The sequence below is a fragment of the Gordionus sp. m RMFG-2023 genome, chromosome 1, assembly GCF_954871325.1.
Source record: "Gordionus sp. m RMFG-2023 chromosome 1, tfGorSpeb1-WG-v2, whole genome shotgun sequence".
NCBI classification, from domain to species: Eukaryota; Metazoa; Nematomorpha; class Gordioida; order Chordodea; family Parachordodidae; genus Gordionus; species Gordionus sp. m RMFG-2023.
In genome coordinates this window covers 68,101,680-68,125,008 of record NC_088775.1, presented here as the reverse complement: position 1 = coordinate 68,125,008, position 23,329 = coordinate 68,101,680, and the positions used below count along the sequence as shown (strand labels likewise).

Below are 23,329 nucleotides of genomic sequence, written 5' to 3'. Positions count from 1 at the left end.
GGTTTTCGATATTAATAAAATGTCCATCATATTTATTTTTATGTCATTTTAAAGAACTTTTATTAAGCTACAAAATAAAATTTAAATTATTTTCCTAACTTAATTATTTCTCGAGATATTTGAAAATAAATAAGGTGCATTTTGTCAAAAATGTACCATTTATCCGCGCTTTAAACGGTCATATCTTAGCGGGTAAACAGTGTTGGAAAATATTTTATTTTTTTTCTTAGTTATAGTATATATTACCAGTATACAAAATATAAGAAAAATTGAAGGGGGTGTTGAAAATCAATTTTTTTTTGTTGATTTGATATGGAATTCACACTCTATATTTTTTAAAAAAAATTAGGTTTTTCACATGAATTTACACCCAAATATAAAAAAAGCGCTATCCAATAATTATTCTGGTTTCCTAAGAATATATTTTCATATTTATGCATTTAACGGCCACTTATGGATATATATTTGTTAAATTTTGCAATTGTAAAATAAAATTTAAGTTCTAATAAGCTAGTAAATATATTTTTTCTTCCAATAATATTAAGTAAAAAATAGAATTTTAAATTATTTGATATTTAATCTCAATTTTTTACTTAATAAAAAATTGATTTATGTACATTAAAAAAAATGTTTCTAAAAAAAAATTATTTTTAAAATAATATTATATAATCAAATTTTGATTGATTATGATTAATTTCTTTTGTATTTAGTCGTGTCGGAAAAAAATATATAACCTAAAAAAATAAGGGATTGGTTTTTTTTATATATTTTATTATTTTATTTATAGTTATAAATAATACACGAAGAAATATATTTCATTATTTTAGTGTTGTGATGATTTAATGAAACATATTGACGATTAAATTCAAACTCATACATTTATTTCCGGAAAATTGGGTCGTAAATTATATGATCAAGTAAATTAACAACACTATGTGCAATTAATATGATTTTATATGTGGAATAAATCATTTTATAGGAGTAATTGAGATTGTTTTTAAGTGCAATTAGTATGGTTTTAAATGTATAATTCTTAAAGTTAATATGTATTATTGTTAAATTATAGTGTTCTTTCTTAATAAAAATAATATAACAGCAATATAGTGTTAATCCCTTTATTTTAGACATGTATTTTTTCAAAGATATTAGAAATAATAAAAACCATGTAAAATATGGAAAAGCCATTAGAGGGGAACCGATCGAAGGCGGGGTAAAAGCGGGCCGAAAACCCGAAAAATTGGGAGAGGGAGGTTAGAGAGCAAAGCTCCAATAAAAACAAGGCTGCTAGAAAGAATTTCCCCAAGAAGCTGCAACATCACCAGTCTGTGTCTGACCATACCTTTAACAAAAAGATTAGACCATCAGATACGCGGGATTTAGCAGAATCGTCAAAGAATTATACCAAACAAACTATTATTCAGCAAAGTCTTCCATAAATATGTAGTCGTTATCCGCAAATTCCAGATAGAATCAGGCCTAAATTTTACACGCCCCCCACACACTTTGATAAGCTTATAAATATTAATTCTCTCTATATAACCAACCTATGCAATAAAATTTTAAAAAATGCCATGGGTTGTCTCCCCCATACTTTATGGAGCAGAGTCATCATTTTGCAGAAACCCAATCCGGGGATAACATACAGCAGAGGTTGCAGAATTAATTTGATCAAAATTAAACATGAAGCATCACGTATCCGCAGACCATATTAATTTGGCGTAGGTGTACAGCAGAATTTTAATATGAATTGTGGAATTCGCGAAATAGAAATGCCACTGTTAAATAAAATGCATCAAATTTAAATAAGGATCGAGAAATAAAATTTTCAACTAATTCTACATAAAAGAGTTATATAAGATGTGATAATGTTTTTCCCGCATAATCATGCTTTCCGATGATTCTGATCTTTGAAAATCCCAAAGAACTTTTGAATATGGTAAGTCATGAATTATTTCTGAAAATGAGATGTTCTAATAATAAGATAGATAAAGAAATAAAAAAATTATAAAATTGAATGTATTATTAATTAATTCTCTTTATATATAAAAAAATAATAAATTAAGTGAATATATTTTTTATCTATAATAACAATCGATTTAATTAATATAGATATATACATTGCAGTTCTTACTGCAAATTGAATTCGTCAGAAAAACGTAATGGGGGTTTCAAAACTCTTTTTGTATCTTCTACGATGTCTACGTCTCTCGTCACTGTTATTGGTATTTTCTTTGCTTGTACTAGTACTTCTCTCAGTTATCGGCATATATGTTTCTTACCATGCCATAGGACTCAACATCATTCGATATCGTACTTTTAATTTGAACAACCGTCATGCATCCCGTGGTTTTTCCTTTATTTAGCCAAACCTTTTGAATATTTTCAAATTCACGGGGCTCAATGTTTATTTTATGATATTTTTATTTCCATAATGAGTTTTAGGCCCTTTCTCTTGGGGATAATTTCCACTGATTTAACGTCCTTCTGAGCGACCTACCAAACATTATTTTTGGGGAGATTTACCCATGGTCGCATTTGGAGTTTTGTGGTGAGTAACAAAACATTTCCTAGATTTAGCTGGTCTGGAATACCACATTTCCTTCTCGCATAGAAACGTGTCTTCATCGTACTAATGTAGTTCTCTGCCAACCTATTCGATTTGCTGTATGGGGCTGACCTAAAGTGGTTTACTAGAGAAATAATTACATTAATATACTAATATATTGAAGACTAATACATTCATTATAGAAAATAAATCTAAGACTAAAAATATATAGAATGAATTAAATTTTACTGGTCCGAATTACTTTATATATATTTATTGTTATATGAAGTATCATTTTTAAATAGGTGGGAAACTATATATAAGTAAAATATTATCGCATTTGTAAAACTATATACCCCCCCCCCCCCCGACAATCTATATTGGCACAACTAAAACGAATAATTATGAAAATTTTAGAATCTAATATATTTATTAAATTAAAATTGAAAGCATTATATAATTATGTCAGGCTAAGCCTAAAAATCGGCTAAGCCTAAAAATCAGCTAAAATCGGCTGAGACTAAAAATTGACTAAGCCTAAAAATTGGCTAAAATAAATTAGTCAAAAATTCTGCATCGATACTTTAGCATTAATTATTATTTATTTATTTTAGTAAAATAATTTATTTTATTTATATTTATATTTAATGTAAATATTTTATTATCAACAAATAAACATGATATGATTTAATATTTTTTATTTATATTATTATATTTTGAAATGAAAATAAATTTATTTATTTGATGTTTTTTTAATAAAAATAATAATATGCTGCTATTGTAATTGTAATATTCTTTTTAATACAATTTACTAGTGATTTTCACAATCTTCTTTGTAAATATATCTTTTATTGAGGAATTATATTGCAAATGTTATTAGATAAATAAACACTCTTTTAGGTGAAATCTTTTATAATATTTTTTTTATCATTTTTGTAAAATTATCTATTTTTTTATTAAATGAGGTGGTTTTTTCTAAATAATTTTTTAAAAATATTTATATTAAACATTTTTGATGTTATTTTATATGATCTTTAGAGGATAATATTTTAATGTGACAATTGTCATAATCGTTATTTTTAAAGATTTTTGAATTTTTTTTGACGAAAATATGTTAAAATAAGTATTGATACCATGTTTAAATAAAATTTAGTGAAGATGTATCATAGAAAAGTGACAATTGTAATAATCGTTATTTTTAAAGTTTTTTGACGAAAGTTTAAATAAAATTTAGTGAAGATGTACCATAGAAAAGTGACAATTGTCATAATCGTTATAAGTATTGATAATATGTTTAAATAAAAATTTAGTGAAGATGTACTCTAGATAAGTGAAATCAAAAAACTTAAAAAATAACGATTATGACAATTGTCACTTTTCTATGGTACATCTTTAGTAAATTTTATTTAAACATGTTATCAATACTAATTTTAACCTATTTTGACAAAAAAATTCAAAAAACTTTAAAAATAATGATTATAACAATTGTCACATTCAGAGGCGGACTGGCCATAAGACCAGGTGGGCATTTTGCCCAAGAGGCATCGAGAAAATGTCGATTTTTGAGGCCGATCAGAGTAGAATATCAAAAAAGAGGCCGATTAGAAAAAAAATATATTATGTTCACATTATTTTCTCTTATCATTTATTTATTTTTAATGATATCTATATGATTTGAATATCACATTCCTTGACAATTGTCATGTCGTTTACTATAATTTAATGCATAAAATAACAGTAACGTCGCTTGACGCTATACATTATTACCACGTTCTTTCCTTTGTTTTTTTTTTCAAATGAAGAAAAAACGCTTCCGTTTGAGTAGAATGAAAGCTAAGTTTTGATTAATTCATTATATTACATTTTTACACATTGATTTATTGTAGAAATAATATTGCCAACATTTCTTATTCTTAATTCATTCAAATCAAATAAAATCCAAGTCGGTGAATCAGATAAAAGGATGGATGCTTGGATGAAACAGAATAATTCACTGGCCAAAATAAGTTGAGAAAGCAGCAAAAAATAGGATAGATAAGGTAGTGAGGGCACGTGAAAAAGCCCTTAGAAGATATATGGTAAAGAAAGCTTGCTCCCAATAACGATAAATGCACTTCAATTTATAATAGATAATAAATCATTTGAGACAAAAACTTGATAATTTATGTAAATTTAAGACTCAGTACAGATATAATATATTTGGAAATTATTGAAATAATGGGGCCATTGTCATATCTTCAGACAATAAAATTAGGTACTTTGTCAGCATCATAGAAAATGATAGAAGCTAAGTCTTCTGTATCATCGATTATTACATCGATTCAAAATAAAGCAATAAAATGGCTTCTAATTTAAATGAAACACTTTAATATTTAAAGCTCCCGGAGAGTATCAGGGTACAGAATGCTCTGCCAACAAACCGAATAGGACGAGCGAAGAGAATATATAAATGCCAAGATAAAAGTCAAGAATCGAGATCTTTATAGGTTCGGAGTATTTCGTCCTATAATTGATCAAATTATAAACAGCTTGTCGGAACGGCTCTCTGCGAATTGAGAGCTTATTTTGAATGTGCAATATTTGCATCCTAAACATTTTGATGAAATAAGTAGTAAAGATATATATATTGAGTGTTAAATTACGTAACGAATAATGTTCATTTGCCAGTGTATTCAAAGATTTGGTAGCAGAATTAAATGAAACGGACGATGATCGTATGTACAAGTGAGGAGTCAAATGAAGAAGATGTATGATAATAACTAAGAGTGTGATAATAAATGTAACAAGTGTTTAATAAGCGTGTATGAAATTAAGATGCAATATGCATACAAGTAACACTAATTTATTTTAGGCATGAATACATTTTAACTTTGTCATTTACGCAGGTTAATTGCGAGAAAGCATTTAGTAAATTAAAAATTATAGAAAAAGCTGAGAGCTAATATTGAACAAGAAAAATAAGAAGCGTTTTTAATGTCAGTTGAATGAGAACCATTAGCGCAGATTGAACTAGAAGATATTCTTGTATATTTGCGCAAAGGTTCAAAGTTAATGAGAGATTTATTAACGTAAAAATTATATATTTCCTTAAATCTTTTATTTGAATTTTATTAATATCTATTTACAATATGATCGGTGCCTGATTTTATAAGTGCAGCAATTTTATACGCTGTAATATTGTAAAACTGCAATAATTTTATATGTGTAATTAATTGATTTGATATATTAAGTATGTATTTTTTTATATTTAACATGTGATGTATGATTTGACTTTATAGTGCAATATCGTTATAAATCTAATATAAAATATATATGTGCAATGAATATTATTTTATATTGGGAATGAATATGATTTTAGATGTGCATTTTTTAAAAATAAAATATATGATTATCGTATAATACTATTCTTTTTTTTTACTAAAAATGTAAATCTTTTGAACTTATTTTCAAAAATAAGAAGTAATAAAAATCATATAAATCGAAGATACCATAAAAGGGAACCCGGTCGAAGACCGGGCAAAAGCGAAGTATGGGGGCTTCGCCCCCATATAAATTAGGCCGCTATAAAAAAATGCCCACGAGGCCGTAGCGTCGCCAGTCCGCCCCTGGTCACATTAAAATATTATCCTTAAAAAGATCATATAAAATAACATTACTTAGAAAAAACCACCTCATTTAATAAAAAAATATATAATTTTACAAAAATGATATAAAAAAAAATTATAAAAAATTTTACCTAAGACTGCATTCAAAGTGGATACGGATCTGTTTTTTACATCTGTTCCGTCAAAAGTCAATCTCATAAAAGATGATATATATATTGATTTTCATTCTTAAAAAATTATAAGTAACGTTATAACGCTCTATAAAATTTTCTGGATCAAAAAGTCAAAATGTTTTGACTTCAAAATTTGCCGGATTTGTTTTTAAGAGAAGGTATCGGAACGGACGCACTTTGAACATATATATCATTTTTAATGAGATTGACCTTTGACGGAACGGATGTAAAAAACGGATCCATCTCCACTTTGATAGCAGCCTAAAAGTATAAATAAAAAATATTAAATCATATGTTTATTTGTTAATAATAATAATAAATTATTTACATGAAATATAAATAAAATAAATTATTTTATTACTAAAATAAATAAATAATAATTAATGCTAGGCATCGATGCAGAATTTTTGACTAATTTATTTTTAGCCGATTTTTAGGCTTAGTTTTTAGCCGATTACGCAACACTAGGTATAACTTGATAATTTAACAGTACTTTAACATTTTACAATTTTAAACCCAGCCCATAATTGTATAATTGCTCATAGGTTTTGTATTCGGGTTTAAGTTAATTTTTTTCGAATTATGCTCAGTCGAGACACTAAACCAGGCCCAGTGTGCTGCCAAATCTACCCTTTCGAGAATTTTAACATTAGTTAGTTCTAATAAATTTTTCATGATCATTAGTTCATATTTATTGGTAAATTTTATTCTAACCTTAGAGATGCATATCTTATATACTAACCATAGAGTAACTTAGATAAAACACATCTTGAAAAATGTAAATCAATTTTTTTTAAACACTTAGATTTCAAAGTTTTTATTTGAAAAAATATGAAATATATACAACTTTTATATATATACTGTAAGTTTAAAATCCAGTCATACATGCATATTCATTATCTTTATTCACTCAACCAGTATCTATCCTCCTGATGGATAGATGAACTCCATGTTTCTTACCTCTCTGATGGCTAACTTACTACAAATATGAATCTGACAAAATGTTATACTATCATTAAACGATATAATTTTTATGAAATTTATAACAAAAATGTTATAAAAATATTGCCCATAAATATAGATATCTTTAGAAGCCATGCTTTTTTGAATAAAAGTTTTCCATTTTTAAATTGTAGGAAACTTTAATTTTGCTTATGTTATATAAGTAAAGTAATAAAATAAAACAATCTTCAAGGTATTTTATTTTAAAAAAAAATACAATATACATAAGATTCATATATTATATTATTCAATTATTTCTGTAATCATGAGCATTTTATAAGATAAGTATATTGATAAAATTTAAATACCATTAAAGAAATAAGGTTTTATATATATAGTATATTTATTATTAATGTAGAATTTGAGAAAATTTTTGAGAATTAAGTCATGACAAATCTTTGAAGCAGAGCCTTGTTCAAATTAGAGTAAAAATTAGCCAGGTTAGATGGTAAGGCAGCATGGATTATGGAATTGTGTAAACGACCTCCCAAATCAGCTTGTATGAATTTCACCATTCTAGTCTTATTGGGTTCACTTAAAGATGTTGACAAATAAAAAATTATATTTTGACATTATTATTTACATATTTTGTTTTTGTTGTATGACAATTAGACTATTTTTTAGTAGCTTAGTTAGGTAAATAGTAAATACCAAAGCACTGCAAGGATAGATTCGAGTTGGACCTTTTCTCGGACTCGGTGATCTTGATTATAAAATTTAAGGATCGGATTCAAACCTCGATAAAATTTTAAATTAATCTTTTTTACTAATGTTTTTATAAATATTTATTTTTTAAAAATGACACCATATTTATTTTTATTTTCCTTGAAGTAGTTTTGTTAAAGTCGAGTTTTTACTACTCCAAACTCAAGTCGGAGCCCAAAAACGGTCAGACTTGCACGGCTCAATAAGCAGCATAAGCTAACTCGCAAGCCAGGCTACTCAAGCGACTCTTTAGCTAGATTATTTTTTGATTTTTTTTTACATTTTAATCGCGACATTCAATTAGGAAGAATGAAAAATGTTAAAAGACCAAAATCGACTTAGCCATGACTCGATAGCTTCTATTAAAATCAAGTCCGACTTTAGTCAAAGAAGTATCACTTTCTAATAAAGTCAAGCATAATTAATATTTCCCTGTAAATTTTCATCATTATTTTAATTTACGAAATGTTCAGTATATTTTTTTCATTTTTCCAGTAAAAAATAAATAGTCAATAATCAATATAAATAATAAAATATAAGTATTAGATACAAAATTGATCAGTATTCTTTGCTAAATAATTACGTTATTTTTACAACTAACAATGGATTTGGCTAGTGATGGAGGCCGATTGTGTCCTAAGAACAATGTCTTTTTGCATAGATATAGGATAGAGTAAATATTAATATACGGTTTGATAATGGCTAGTTAGGAAAATTGCAAATTATGCAGGTGTAAATTATTTATATTTATTAATTTAATTCCTTATCATATATAAAAATTTTATTGTTTAATAAAAAAATATTAATAATTATATTTCATTTAATCTATAATAGACAGTTTTGATCGTTTATTTTGAATAATATAATGGAGAAAATAACAGCTATATTTTTTAGTCTTGAATTGATTATAGCCCCCAGACTGAATCTGGTCTGGGTAATTGTGCCGTCTAAATTTAATAGAGTAGCAATTAAATTATTGATTGGATAAATTAATAATTAACATTTTAATAAAAATATTGTTAATTTGAGCACAAATGAAATAAAAAGCTAACAAGAACTAACTTATAATTCGAAATCAGTAGTACTAAGAAGTATGAATTGCAAGTCAGCCAGGAATCTAAAACGGAGTTGGCCCAAGAGTCTGATTTTCAGAGTCTACTGAATTAAACTCGCCTTGAGTTGCGGCTAAATCGTAGGTATTTAACAACACTACTTTTGGCTTATAATTTTTATTGTTGAAATTATCATATTTTTTTTCAAGGGTTCATTATGAAAAATGGAATCAGATTCAGATTCTTAGAAAAATATAATAGAGGATGGATTCATCGATTTTTAAATTTTTTCTCAGATCAGACCAGACCTGAAAAAATTGGTCCTAGCAGGGCTTTAATAATGACTATTATATATTTTAATTTTTAATGGAAATTCAAAATATTTATAAATAAATCCTATTTGTCATTTTATCTTAATTTTATAACTTACCCAGAGCAAAATATTTTATCAACAATGGTACATTAATAACTGAACTGGTTTTCATATAAAAAAAATTTGTCTCATTAAAATTTAAAAATTTCCCAAAATACATTTAAAACTATGTATTAAAGGTAAAAAAAATACTGATTAATATTAATAAAATAATATAAATGGAACTCCTTTTTTATATAAAATTCGATAAAACTTAAAAAAATATAAATTTAATTAAAAATCATATGAATGAAAAGGTTAATAAAAGTTAAATATAATATAAAAATATAAACTTAGGAATGGAAAAGCAAAATATGCCACAAGGGTAATTAAAGCCCCTAATGTAGGAATTTGAATTTTGTAAAGGACATTTATCATGAGTCACACTATGTGCTATAAAAATAAAATAAGTGGTCAAATCAAATAAATATTTTTTTATATAATATAGTGCTCATCTCAAGTCAAAACAAAATAATATCATTTAAAAATAAATATATTTAAATATAAAACAAAAAACTTTGAAATTAAAACAAAAAACTTTAAAATTAAAACAAAAATTTTTTAAAATTTTTATAATTAAAATGTAAATATTTATTTCTAATAAATAGAAACTTTACCATTTCAATTTTTGCCAATAAAATAATAATTTCTACTGAAACAATATTTTCATAACATTCATAGACAAACCAAAAAAATAAAATTTATTTTTAAAGCCTTAAAAAATAAAAATGTTTTTTATGTACTTTATAATTTTCCCATACATTCACAAATAATTATGTAAATTAGAACTAGTTTGGAACCACAGTTTCGATTTACATTGAAAATGGTCCTCTTAAATTTAACAAGATTTTGAGAGTTACAGGCTCACATTCCAAACTCAAGCAATCAAGAAAAAATTAACCCTATAAAATGAATGACCTAACATTTTAAACAATATATAAAATTTATATGAACAGAACCATTCCATGAAAAAAGGGTCCATTCTATGAATTTTAAAAGAGTGTTATAGGTCCTGGTTGCTAGATTTGTTATGGTTTTGTAGGTTTAAAAGAAATCAAATTTCAAATTTGTTATTTTTTATAATTGTAAAAACAAAATATCAATTAATAAAAAATGAAAACAATATTGATATTACAGGTAAAGCAAATGACATTATCTCTTTTTGTAATTTTTGTGACATCCACAAACTCTCTAGGAGACAATAAGCCCATAAGACCTCCCTTTACATAGGCTCTTGTTATAAAGGTATCCTATTTGTTAACTATTAAAATTATCATTTTATTATCACATTACTTTATCTATAATTTCAATTTTTTCTAACATTTCTAAATTTTTATCCCAAGTGAGTCGAAAAGACATATCATTATGCTTTTGAGGAAATACATATTCAAATACAATTTCTGGTGGTGCATTCAATTGGCATTCCAATTTGTATCTGTTTTTGGGGGTATTAAATAAAATAATTAAATATTTCAAGATTATTATAAGCAGAGCATTCTTATTAAATAATTTTTTAGCCTACATAAAATTATTTTAACCTACCAATAAAAATTATTTAAAATATATTATAATTGCTTGAAATAACATATTTTAAATTAAGATTTATATATCAGTTACATGTTTCCATCATAATCAAGGGATTGTTTGAAATATATTGTGGCATTATCCTTTAATATATTAAATTATCATACAAATTAAAAATACTATTTTTTTCGCAATTTTCCATCCATCTAAATTATGGTAGTTGAACAATTTATCTGCAGTGATTGCTGCAAGAATTTTAAAATCCATAGATCATATGCCTATAGTTGAGGTACAATTTATCAAAACATATGATAAAATGGATAATAATCCTCGTATCGTACCGCCTTATTATTTTTTAGTTATAATTAGGCATTTTGTCGGTAAACTTTTGGCTAAATTTCGCTTAAGCTTGAAATTTATATGCTCAAATTTTCTTAAGCTTTTTTATGCATATCTTAAGCTTACTGCTCAATTTACATGGTTTTATAAATATCATATTGCAGCTCTTTAATCAATAAACTAAATTACAGTAAAAGTATATTTACTTTAATATTAAATATCTTAATCAGAGTTGTACAAAAGATCTTCTTCTTTGAAGATTTTTGAGCGAGATCTAGCTCAAAAATTTGAGCAAGATCTTTGAAGATCGTAAAATTTGAAGATCTTTTATTTATAAAAAATTTGAGCAACGATCTTAAAAGATCTAGATCTTTGAAGATCGTAAAATTTGAAGATCTTTTATTTTTTAAAAATTTTGTGTAACGATCTTCAAAGATCTTCATGATATTTATTTTTTTACCCCTTTATCCAGATGTTTTTCAATTTTATTAATATAATATTTCTTTTATGTTTTATACCTCTCCTCCTGCCTTGATGAAAGAAAAAAATAATTTTTTTTTAAAAAAAAATATTGACACAGCATGTTTCTAAAATTTTTGTAAAAAAAGAGTGCCTACAAGAATATTTTTTTTGATTGATATAAGAGTTTTTAATATTATCATTGAAAAGTGAAATAATTTTTAAAAAATATTTAAAAATTTATTGAAAAGCTTCCTTTTCTTCCGAAATTTTTTTAAAAAAATAAAATTATAACTGTTTCCAATGAGAGTGTAGGTAGTGTTGCATATTATATAATAGTAAAGATGTGCTAAACCCATATTTTAAAAAAATTGGGTTTGGGCTTTGTCGGTTCTAAAAAAAATCTTAAAAATTCCGGCCAGGTCGGGTAGTGCCTTGGAAATTTTTTAAAATAAATATAAATATATGAATAATTATAAAAAATTAATTTTTGTTGGCTGTGCTGGTAAAATTTTTTTAATCGGGTTCGAGCCGTTTTTAAAAATTTTGGGTTGGGCTTGAAAAATTAGGCCCTATGCAGATCACTATAATACATTATTATAATATATTTTCCTCTCGCTAATTAATAAGTAATTACTATGTTTAAGATAACACATTTGCATTTTATATATCCAGTAATAAATTTTTATTTCATTTTTTTTTAAATTTTTAAATCAAAATATAAATCTTTTTTTTTTGTGAGTTTTAAAAATAATTTCCGGTATTGAAAAAAAGGAATAAAAAAAACAGACCAGTCTATGGGTCTTGGAAACTTTCTTAGAAAGTGTGTCAGCATACCCTGGCTTAATAAATTTATCGCTATGCCAATTCCCCTTACTACTAGTTCAGAATGAGGTGCTAACTTTCTTTTAATTTCATCGCTATTTTTTAATATTGATTTTTTAAATAATTTTAGAAATGTATCTATTGGACATATATATTTGATAACATTAGTTCCTAAATTTGATTGAGATAATTAGAATACTTTTGGATATTCGTATTATTTAAGGGGGGGGAGGGGGGATGTGCCTATTCTAAAGTCAAAATATAGTATAATTTATGATATCAATTTATACTTTTTATTTTTTATTAATTAATAAAGTTTAATAATTATTATTAAGGATAATTTATCTTAATGAGGGTCTGAACCCCGGGTCTGTGCTCAGAGCTGGTTTGGTCGATTTTTTAGACCCAAACCCCGGGTCTGGTTTTATACAACCAACCAATTAACAACACTTTAATATTAAGTAAAAGTCATGCTTTTACTATTTACAACGATATAAAATAGCAAGTTGCGATTTTAAAAATAAAAGTAAAACAAAATTAACACTTTCCCAAGATGTCTAGGAAATGTCATAAAAACTACCAATAAAATCAGAATGATATGATATATTTGTCATTAGTTATTTTTTAAAATAGTTTAAAAGAATTTTTTCTTCTAAGAGATGTACTTCAAAATTTATGAATAATTTACCTATTATTTGATAATTAATTTTTTTTACTTTATATACTCTAACTCAACGCATTTTTAAATCTTTCTATTTCTTTTAAAAATATTTTAAAAACGGCAAATCCAGTCAATTATATAGATGGCACAAAAGTTTGGACATCTATCAGCGAATTGGCGAGGTTTATGTTAGGTCATATTAATAATAGCATGCCGAGCCAAACTGTTTATCAAATTCGTATATACTATAATTATATTTTTTGTGTATTATATTTTGATGTTTATAAAATGAGATTATTGTACATTTTTAAAAAATTTTAATAAAATTTGAATATTAGATTGAAGAAATAATTTAAATATTTTTTATAAGCATTTCTAATTCTAAAAATCGGACGTTTTTGGCCAATTTGTTTGTATAACGTTAAATGAAATCACTAGGTTTTATTTCGTTTATTTTCTGTAAATTGTTATATGCTAATGAAAATTAGTTTCCTTAAAAGTGTCATCTTGAAACATTATATCTGTTTATAATTTTTTTTGCAAAAAATTATATATTTTTTTTATAAGCTTTAGCAAAATTTTCGAATAGAATCGAATATTCGACGAATCGAAACGAATAATTATTTTATTATTCGTACGAATACTAATAACGCAATTATTCGATTCGTATTTTCGAATCGAATACGAATAATAGTATTATTCGATTCAATTTGTTTTTTGTAGGCTTACTTAAAACAAGTATGTGTCTAAAGTAAAATTAATTTTGATTTTTTTCAGTATTTCAAAAGTTTTGGTTAAGCCTTACATCCTATATATATAAATATTTTATTTTGTGTTTAAATTAATTGTCATTTTAAAATTAGTATCCCTTCACCTTGTAAAATAAAATTTCATTAAAATGATTTTTTTTATTTATTCAAATAACAAATAAGACATGATATAATATTTTTAATTACAAATATTCAAATAAATATTTTATATAAATAAAAATTAAAATATAACGTTTAATAAATTTTTATTAAGCTTGATTAATAAAATATCGTTTAAAGTAGATTTGTCCAATCTGGTTCGTAAAGGCGTTACGATCAATCCTAGGGCACTGAAGGATCTTTCAAGACACTTGAGAACAAGGAGCAGCTAGAACTACTCGAGAGAGGGTATATAATTTAGGATCTTGATATTTTTTGGATTGCCAATACTGCAAAATATTTTGATCAGATGGCAATTTTTGGCCATATATATTAAACCATTTATTTTGGTCTTCATATCGATACTTTCAATATTTTGGTATATTGGAGCATTCGCGCTTTCTCGCTCCAAATATAAATCCAGCCTGGTTTTTTTAGAACATAGGAATAACAGGAGAGCCAATCAGAGATTGATTGTCTTTTGGCTTATTAAAGATTTGAATTTGTCTCCACGTAGACATCAGATGGTCCTAAAATAAATTTTTTTATATTTAATTTAAAGTCAAATATTATAAATTTACCCTAGCCTGTAATTTATCGTATTCAGATGGATAGATTCCATTTTGATAATTAAATCTGGGATCCATGTAGATCCCACTTCTAAATACATTATTATCGAATAAATATTTCTGACGGTTATCCAAACATTTTATCAAATCATTAGAGAATTCGTTATTGATTTCCTCTAAATCTAATTTGCATTCCAGCCAGAGTTTAAAAAAATCCCCTATGGTACAAGATTTTTCTTGTAATTTTATTGTACATGTATTAGCCGGCGATAATACTGTGAGATATGTTTGAATTCTATCCCACAGTAGCGAATTAATAAATGTTTCAGAATATATTTGCCCATGTAAAAAATTATATTATCAGATTTTTTAGCATTCTATAGGTGCTATTCCACCTAGTGACAGTGTCCAACACTGGTTTATTAACTTTTTCTAGTGTATATAAATTTTTATATTTTTGTGATTTAAATAATTTAAGAATCGATCTTATTTCATCTAGGTCCTCCTTAATAAATTTTTTTATAAAATCATTAACCCCTTATTGAATTGTATGGGCACAACAACGCACACAAATCAGCCCAAATGATTTTCTTAGATCCTTTATTAAATTTTCCAAGTCATCATTTATTTTATCTTCATCATCGTGTTGAAGATCATCTTGATTTTGATTATGTATAATATACTCCTCAGACGAATCACTATCATTTATATTTGAAATAGGGCTGTCATTTGCCTGGGCGATCTCTTTATCATTTAGAGAATCGTTAATTATTTGCGATGAAGACTCATTATCATTCATTTGGGACAAATTTTCTGAGAAGGCATCTTCATAAAGATCAAGATGAGTAATTAGCTGTTCTTCGGCTATCATTTCAACGGTTTTAACCATATTAGCACCATTGTCAACTGTTATACTGTATATTTGGCTCAAACATATATTATACTGTTTTAATAAATTATCTATTTCTTCCTTTAAATTAGATGCCGTGTGCGCCTTTACAATTTCTAACATACCCAAAGTTCGAATTTCGATCTTATCATCCATAATAAATTGGGCATTAACCCCCAACACTGATTTTTGAAATCTTGTGGCAGTATCTATCTTCAAAGAAATGAGCTTATTTTTTAGTTGTTGCATTATCTGGCATCTTATTTCTGACTCAGCATATTTTAATTTATCAATTACGATATGTTTGTTTATAGTCATATTCAACGATTGGACTATTGGATCTAATAATAGCCTGAATGATTCATATGTTACTAAATTAATTGGCATGTTGTTAATGGCAATTAATCCCACAACCGATTCGTAAACCTAATTTATTTTTTAAAAAAATAATAAAATATTTAAAATTAATAATTATTTTAGAACCCTGCAAAATTCAACTTTCAGGTCAAATCAGATTCAAAAATACCTTTTATATTTTATTTGGTAATCAATCAGATAGATTTTTATAGAATAGATGAAAATTATAGTTTTAATTCAATTTAAAATTGAAAAAAAAAGTGAAAACAAATTTTTTCCTAGAAAGAGGGATATTATATCCATAATCTACTTATTATCTAGATTTAGACCTGCAGGCCCGGCCCTAAGCTTGGGCCGTATTTTAATTTTTTTGAATATACCCGGGCCGGGCCAGAAATTTTTTTTTTAAAAAAAACCCAAATATATGATATCGCCATTATTAGCCATAAAAATCAAAAATAAATAGAATATATTTTTAAAAAATAAGGGCCGGGCTGAAAATTTTTTTTTAAACAAAGCCGGTCCAGGCCGGGTCTGAAAATATAAAATCCGGGTCGGGCCATGCCGAAAATAATTTCTGAAAAAAAATCCGGGCCGGGGCGAAAATTTTTTTAAAATAAAATCCGGGCTGGACCTGGCCGTACAAATGGCACCTCTGCAGGTCTCTAATATTTACCATGAAGAGGGGGGGTATTTCTAACCTAAACGCCACTAAGGTAAAAATGATTTATATAACATAAATAAGAATAACAGAATACTATTCTGTTCCGTACGTTTATATCAGTCTGAATCCCGGTTAAAAATAACAAAATGGATGTTTTTTATGTTAATTTAATACAATACTATTGATTTTTAAATTTATATCTGATTATAAATTTTTAAAAAAGTATATATCCAAATCAATGATTACAAGGGCTTATTTTAAAAATGGTTTTTTTTTCCGGGGATTTTTTTTACTATTTTGTTAATTTTCTAAAAATAATTTAATATTATATAGGAATCAAAAAATATGGAAATTATTTTCTGTGGGATTTTTTTTTCAGGGGAATTATTTTCATAGGGAATTTTTTTCAGGGGAGTAATCTTCCGGGGATTTTTCTTCACGGGGAATTATTTTCCTAGATTCCTTAAAAATAAATTAAACCCGAATTAAAAATTATTTTAAAAAATTAAATTCTACGATTTAACAACAAAAAGTTGATTATATTATAATGATTTATTGTTTAATGTATGTAATAAAATACTTTCGATTTGCTCATGACGATTTTAATTGTTTGGGTTGTCTTCTCGTTTGACTGCGAACTTGCTGTTGACGTATCACAAATGTTAACTTCATCTGATTTCAAATTAGCTGCAATATTAGGATGTTGACTTAAAATATGTCTTTTAAGATTAGCTGTAAAATGCAAATATATTTGAATTATAAGGTTATTAAATCATTTTTAAACTAGGTAGGCTGTGTAAAAATAAAACAATTGGAGGTTGTTATAAAAGTATATATATTCGGTATCGGATTAATTTTAATTTCGCTATAAATCATTTGTTAACTAGGTTTGGTGAATGACTATAAAAATAGAAAAAAAATTATAAGCCTCTTTTTAATTGTCCTTTAATTCATAAGATTTTGTTTGATTAACTAATGAGAGTTGGGCGAAAACAACGGACTAGGAAAAAAAATTACTTGTGAAAATATTTTTCTACAGGTATAGCCAGAAATTTGCAAAAATTTTAAATTGGCCAAAGTCTTTATTAGCTTAAATATAGATTACGTTACACACCCTAATTGTTCTAAAATTTAAATGATGAAAATATAAAAATTTGGTAGTTGTAACTTTAAAAAGAAGAACCAATAATAAAAATAAAATATATTTAAAATATCTTACATGGAATTGATTTGAGCTTTTTATGGCATGAGCTGCATGTCGCAAAAATATTGTCGTTGTCAAATAAAAAAAAATTAGAATTTACAGAATTTTTTTTCATAATTATAATTTAAAAAATGTATTTTATTTAATAAAGAAAAAAATTTAATTAAAGATTAAGTTTACGAGTTTTAATCTTTAAAAAAGTATATATCCAAAAATAAAAAAACGAAACGAAATAATTTTTTTTTCTTTCAGGCAGGGCAGGGGAGGTATAAAAGAAAAGAAATTATAAAAATTGAAAACCATTTGGGCTTTTAATAAAGGGGGATATATTTGGGAGAATCAAGGAATGATTTGAATTGAAATATATATACGTGGGTTGAATTATAAAAGATGAGGTACAAAAAAGGTATATGCGCAAGAATTTATTATAATTATATTGAGATGAATTGTAAAATCAGAGATACAAAGAGGTATTTGAAATTTGCGTAAAAGTTTAATATATTGGGATGAAGAAGTATGAGTTGAATTTTAAAAGGAGAGATACTAAAGAGAATATAGGATAATTAATTTGATGTTAATATTGAACTATCCTAAGTTTAAAATAAAGAATCATAATTACAAGTGCATTTCGCGACTCGAGTTGGTAGAGTAAAATTAAAATATATAAAATATTTTCAGAATAAAAAAAAATGAATTGACCCATTTTAATTAGTTGGGTCTAGAATTTAACAACCCATAATTATATCAGAAACATGGATAGGGTATAGACCTAAATATATATTTTCTAGCGGGACTAGGCCGGGTTTGGGTTCTTTGGAAATTTTATGCAATATGACTTGGGCTGGGCTTGGGCTTAATTTTTTTATTCAAATTTAGTTATTTTAAGGATATATAATATGACAAATATATCATATCATTCTGATTTTATTGGTGGTTTTTATGACATTTCCTAGACATCTTGGGAAAGTGTTAATTTTGTTTTACTTTTATTTTTAAAATCGCAACTTGCTATTTTATATCGTTGTAAATAGTAAAAGCATGACTTTTACTTAATATTAAAGTGTTGTTAATTGGTTAGTTGTATAAAACCAGACCCGAGGTTTGGGTCTAAAAAATCGACCAAACCAGCTCTGAGCACAGACCCGGAGTCCAGACCCGGGGTTCAGACCCGGGGTTCAGACCCGGGGTTCAGACCCGGGGTTCAGACCCTCATTAAGATAAATTATCCTTAATAATAATTATTAAACTTTATTAATTAATAAAAGATAAAAAGTATAAATTGATATTATAAATTATACTATATTTTGACTTTAGAATAGGCACATCCCCCCCCCCCTTAAATAATACGAATATCCAAAAATATTCTAATTATCTCAATCAAATTTAGGAACTAATGTTATCAAATATATATGTCCAATAGATACATTTCTAAAATTATTTAAAAAATCAATATTAAAAAATAGCGATGAAATTAAAAGAAAGTTAGCACCTCATTCTGAACTAGTAGTAAGGGGAATTGGCATAGCGATACTAATTTATTAAGCCAGGGTATGCTGACACACTTTCTAAGAAAGTTTCCAAGACCCATAGACCGGTCTGTTTTTTTTGATTCCTTTTTTTCAATACCGGAAATTATTTTTAAAACTCACAAAAAAAAAGATTTATATTTTGATTTAAAAATTTTTAAAAAAATGAAATAAAAATTTATTACTGGATATATAAAATGCAAATGTGTTATCTTAAACATAGTAATTACTTATTAATTAGCGAGAGGAAAATATATTATAATAATGTATTATAGTGATCTGCATAGGGCCTAATTTTTCAAGCCCAACCCAAAATTTTTAAAAACAGCTCGAACCCGATTAAAAAAATTTTACCAGCACAGCCAGCAAAAATTAATTTTTTATAATTATTCATATATTTATATTTATTTTAAAAAATTTCCAAGGCACTACCCGACCTGGCCGGAATTTAAAAAAATTTTTTTAGAACCGACAAAGCCCAAACCCAATTTTTTAAAATATTGGTTTAGCACATCTTTACTATTATATAATATGCAACACTACCTACACTTTCATTGGAAACAGTTATAATTTTATTTTTTTAAAAAAATTTCGGAAGAAAAGGAAGCTTTTCAATAAATTTTTAAATATTTTTTTTATAATTCAAATAAATAAAAATTATTTCACTTTTCAATGATAATATTAAAAACTCTTATATCAATCAAAAAAAATATTCTTGTAGGCACTCTTTTTTTAATATTTTGCAATCTAATAATAAAACCATCAAAAATTTTAGAAACATGCTGTGTCAATATTTTTTTTTTAAAAAAATTTATTTTTTTCTTTCATCAAGGCAGGAGGAGAGGTATAAAACATAAAAGAAATATTATAATAATAAAATTGAAAAACATCTGGATAAAGGGGTAAAAAAATAAATATCATGAAGATCTTTGAAGATCGTTGATCGCAGCGATCCAAAATTTTTAAAAAATAAAAGATCTTCAAATTTTACGGTTGCTCAAATTTTTTATAAATAAAAGATCTTCAAATTTTACGATCTTGATCTTTATTTTGAGCAAATGTACAACTCTGATCTTAATATATTGTACCTCTTTATTGCTCAATTTACAAGCTTTTATAAATATTATCATATTACAGCTCTTTATTATCAATTAAGCGAAATTACAGTAAATGTATATTTACTTTATGCTTAAATATCTTATATTGCAGCTATTTATTTTAAATTTAGCCAAATTACAGTAAAAGTATATTTACTATACGTTTAAATATTATTATATCTTTATTGCACAATTTACAAGCTTTCTTAAATATCATATTGCAGCGATTTATTACCAATAAGCTAAATTACAGTAAAAGTATTACTTTATGCTTAAATATCTTATTATATTGCAGCTCTTTATTGCTTAATTTACAAGCTTTTATAAATATTTTATTGCAGCTATTTATTTTCAATTTAGCCAAATTACAATAAAAGTATATTTACTTTATGCTTAAATATCTTATTATATTGCAGATCTTTATTGCACTATTGCAGCTCTTCATTTTTAATCAAGTCATATTACAGTAAAAAAAAAAGAAAAGGTAGCCTTACTTTATAATTCAATAATCCATAAATCTTATATGCTCTTTATCTTTAATACAATAAAAAAAACAGTAGCATTACTTTATAATTAAATAATCCATAAATATTAATTGCAGCTCTTTATCTTCAGTTAAACCAAATTACAGTAAAGGTAGCTATACTTTAAAAAGGTATATTTTATTAAAATGGCTATAAAAATTATATATAATGGTAGATACCAATTCCACCAAATTCCGTATACAAAAATATTATAATGAATCAACTACTTATATGTAGGCTCAGAAGCATTGCAGGGGGAAAGGGATACTCAAATATAATGTATTTAGTATATCTAAAGAGTGTAGTGGTAGATAAAATATTTTTAAACATATATATAAATTAAATGTATTAAAGATCCAAATTTCTACCAGCAAAAATTCAGATCAATATCAACACAAAGTTTAATGCAGAAGAAAAATTTGTTTTAATATCATCTAATATAAATTATTTTAAAAAATATATATAATATTGAATAAATTCTATTTATTTTTTCATTATAAATTAATTATATTAAATATATCAATATTATTAAAATATGCAATTTATATATTATAAATATATTATAAATATATTAAATAAATTATATTAATTATGTAAATAATATTAATAATGTAAATAATATTAATTATTAACCTTACAATTTAATATTTATAAAAATTTATATTAATATTAATTTACATATTTTTCTTTATATCTACTTAAAATATTATATTAAATTATATTATACTATGTATTAGAATTATGTATTTACTAAAATTGTTATTTATAATTGATATTAATATAAATATATATTTTTTAGTATTATATTATATTATAAATTTATATATATATTAATATTAGAATTAGAATTATATTTTTCTAATATTTATATTAATAAATTTTTCTTTATATCAAATTATTTAATATTAAATAATTTATTTCAAATAGTAAAATCTGTCTAATCTGTAAAAATTTTAAATCCATCGCTACAAACTTATAGGGGCCATTTTGACAGCCATTTTAGCTTATTTGCTTTTTTAACATTTTTTAATAATAGTAATTGCGGACCGTAACCCTTTATTCATAGTTAGCGCCAATTCGAGGCTAATTATACCATTAGGGGCCATTTTGACAGCCATTTTAGTTTATTTGCTTTTTAAACATTTTTTAAAAATAGTAATTGCTTACCGTAAACCTTTATTCATAGTTAGCATGAATTCGCGGCGAATTATACCATGTATTTTTTGGGAGATGTATAGACTTAAAACATATACGAATTTTCAGAATCAATAAAAAGTTATGTAGATAACAATACACTCGATATTGGAACATTTGTTTTCCATTCTTGTATAAAAGTAAGTCAACTAATCCTGCTGAATATAGTGCTATTTTGTTAATATATATTGAATTATATTTTAACAAAATAAATACATAGGCAAAAGTCTGGAATAAATTAATAAACCCAAAATATACTAGCTTTACATTATATTTATTATTCCTGAAGCATTTTCATATTCTAGAAGATTATATTTAGAATATTATAGCAAGGCTAACATTTATAAAATACTTATATTGGATTGTAGGGATTGGATTAAACTGATATGAAAATAATATAGATAAATTAAAAACTACAATGTAATAACACATTTGTTAGACTTAATCAAATATCATAAATATTAATGTTTTGATAACTAGAATCTTGTTATTGAGTTATTTTTTTTTATATTAACATTATTTAAATCAGATTATTTTAAGGTATAATGATATCTATAGCCAGCTTTTCAGTAGTATGTTATATAAAATTTAAAAAAATTTTAGTCACTCCAATCGTTGTTAATTTTATTAAGATAATTTTTGATATATAAAATAAAAATAATATGGGAAGCCCTATCTTCACTAAGGGAGGGGTGAGGTTGGCAGGGGCTCGAATCCCCTGGGATACAGCGTAGAAGGAATATTTGTGGATTTCAAGATTATATTGATGATCAAATTGATGGCATAGTACCTGGGTAATCTCCCTTTTGAAAATGACAGTGTATGATGGTTTATATGGCTATCGATATGAGTTGCACATAGGACACATGATGTCGACATTACGATTTCACTGCCTAAACGAAGACCTAGAGCTTTTCTAAATTCCTCGTTGGTTTCTAACAAGCCTAAATAGAATTAGGTAAAGTTTCTAACTATTCGTAACCAAGGTGGCATATGGCTGAGGCTGGAATTATTTGATCTGGCAAAAGAGTCATATTGTTGTCATTCTGTATATTCAGGGTTGGGTTTAAGTAGAGAAGGAGCGTGGAGTTCTTT

General features: G+C 25.5%; 1 protein-coding gene across 1 annotated transcript; it reads right to left on the bottom strand.

Annotated features, from left to right (window-relative positions):
- Positions 1-7,597: 7,597 nt before the first annotated feature.
- LOC135931924 (stAR-related lipid transfer protein 5-like) lies at positions 7,598-11,313 on the bottom strand. The gene is made up of 6 exons (XM_065469243.1): positions 11,199-11,313; positions 11,112-11,161; positions 10,788-10,929; positions 10,630-10,744; positions 9,788-9,887; positions 7,598-7,859 (listed from the first exon to the last, which is right to left on the bottom strand). The coding sequence occupies exons 1-6, from the start codon at positions 11,283-11,285 to the stop codon at positions 7,706-7,708; spliced, it is 648 nt and encodes a 215-aa protein (XP_065325315.1). The 5' UTR covers positions 11,286-11,313; the 3' UTR covers positions 7,598-7,705.
- Positions 11,314-23,329: the final 12,016 nt, after the last annotated feature.

Coding starts and splice junctions, on each gene's coding strand:
- LOC135931924 (XM_065469243.1), bottom strand. CDS start 11,285: ATGGATTTTAAAATTCTTGCAGCAATCACTGCAGATAAATTGTTCAAC. Junction 10,930..11,111: donor CTTGATTATGATGGAAACAT/GTAACTGATATA, acceptor CCCCAAAAACAG/ATACAAATTGGAATGCCAAT. Junction 9,888..10,629: donor TAATGTCATTTGCTTTACCT/GTAATATCAATA, acceptor TTATTTTTATAG/CACATAGTGTGACTCATGAT.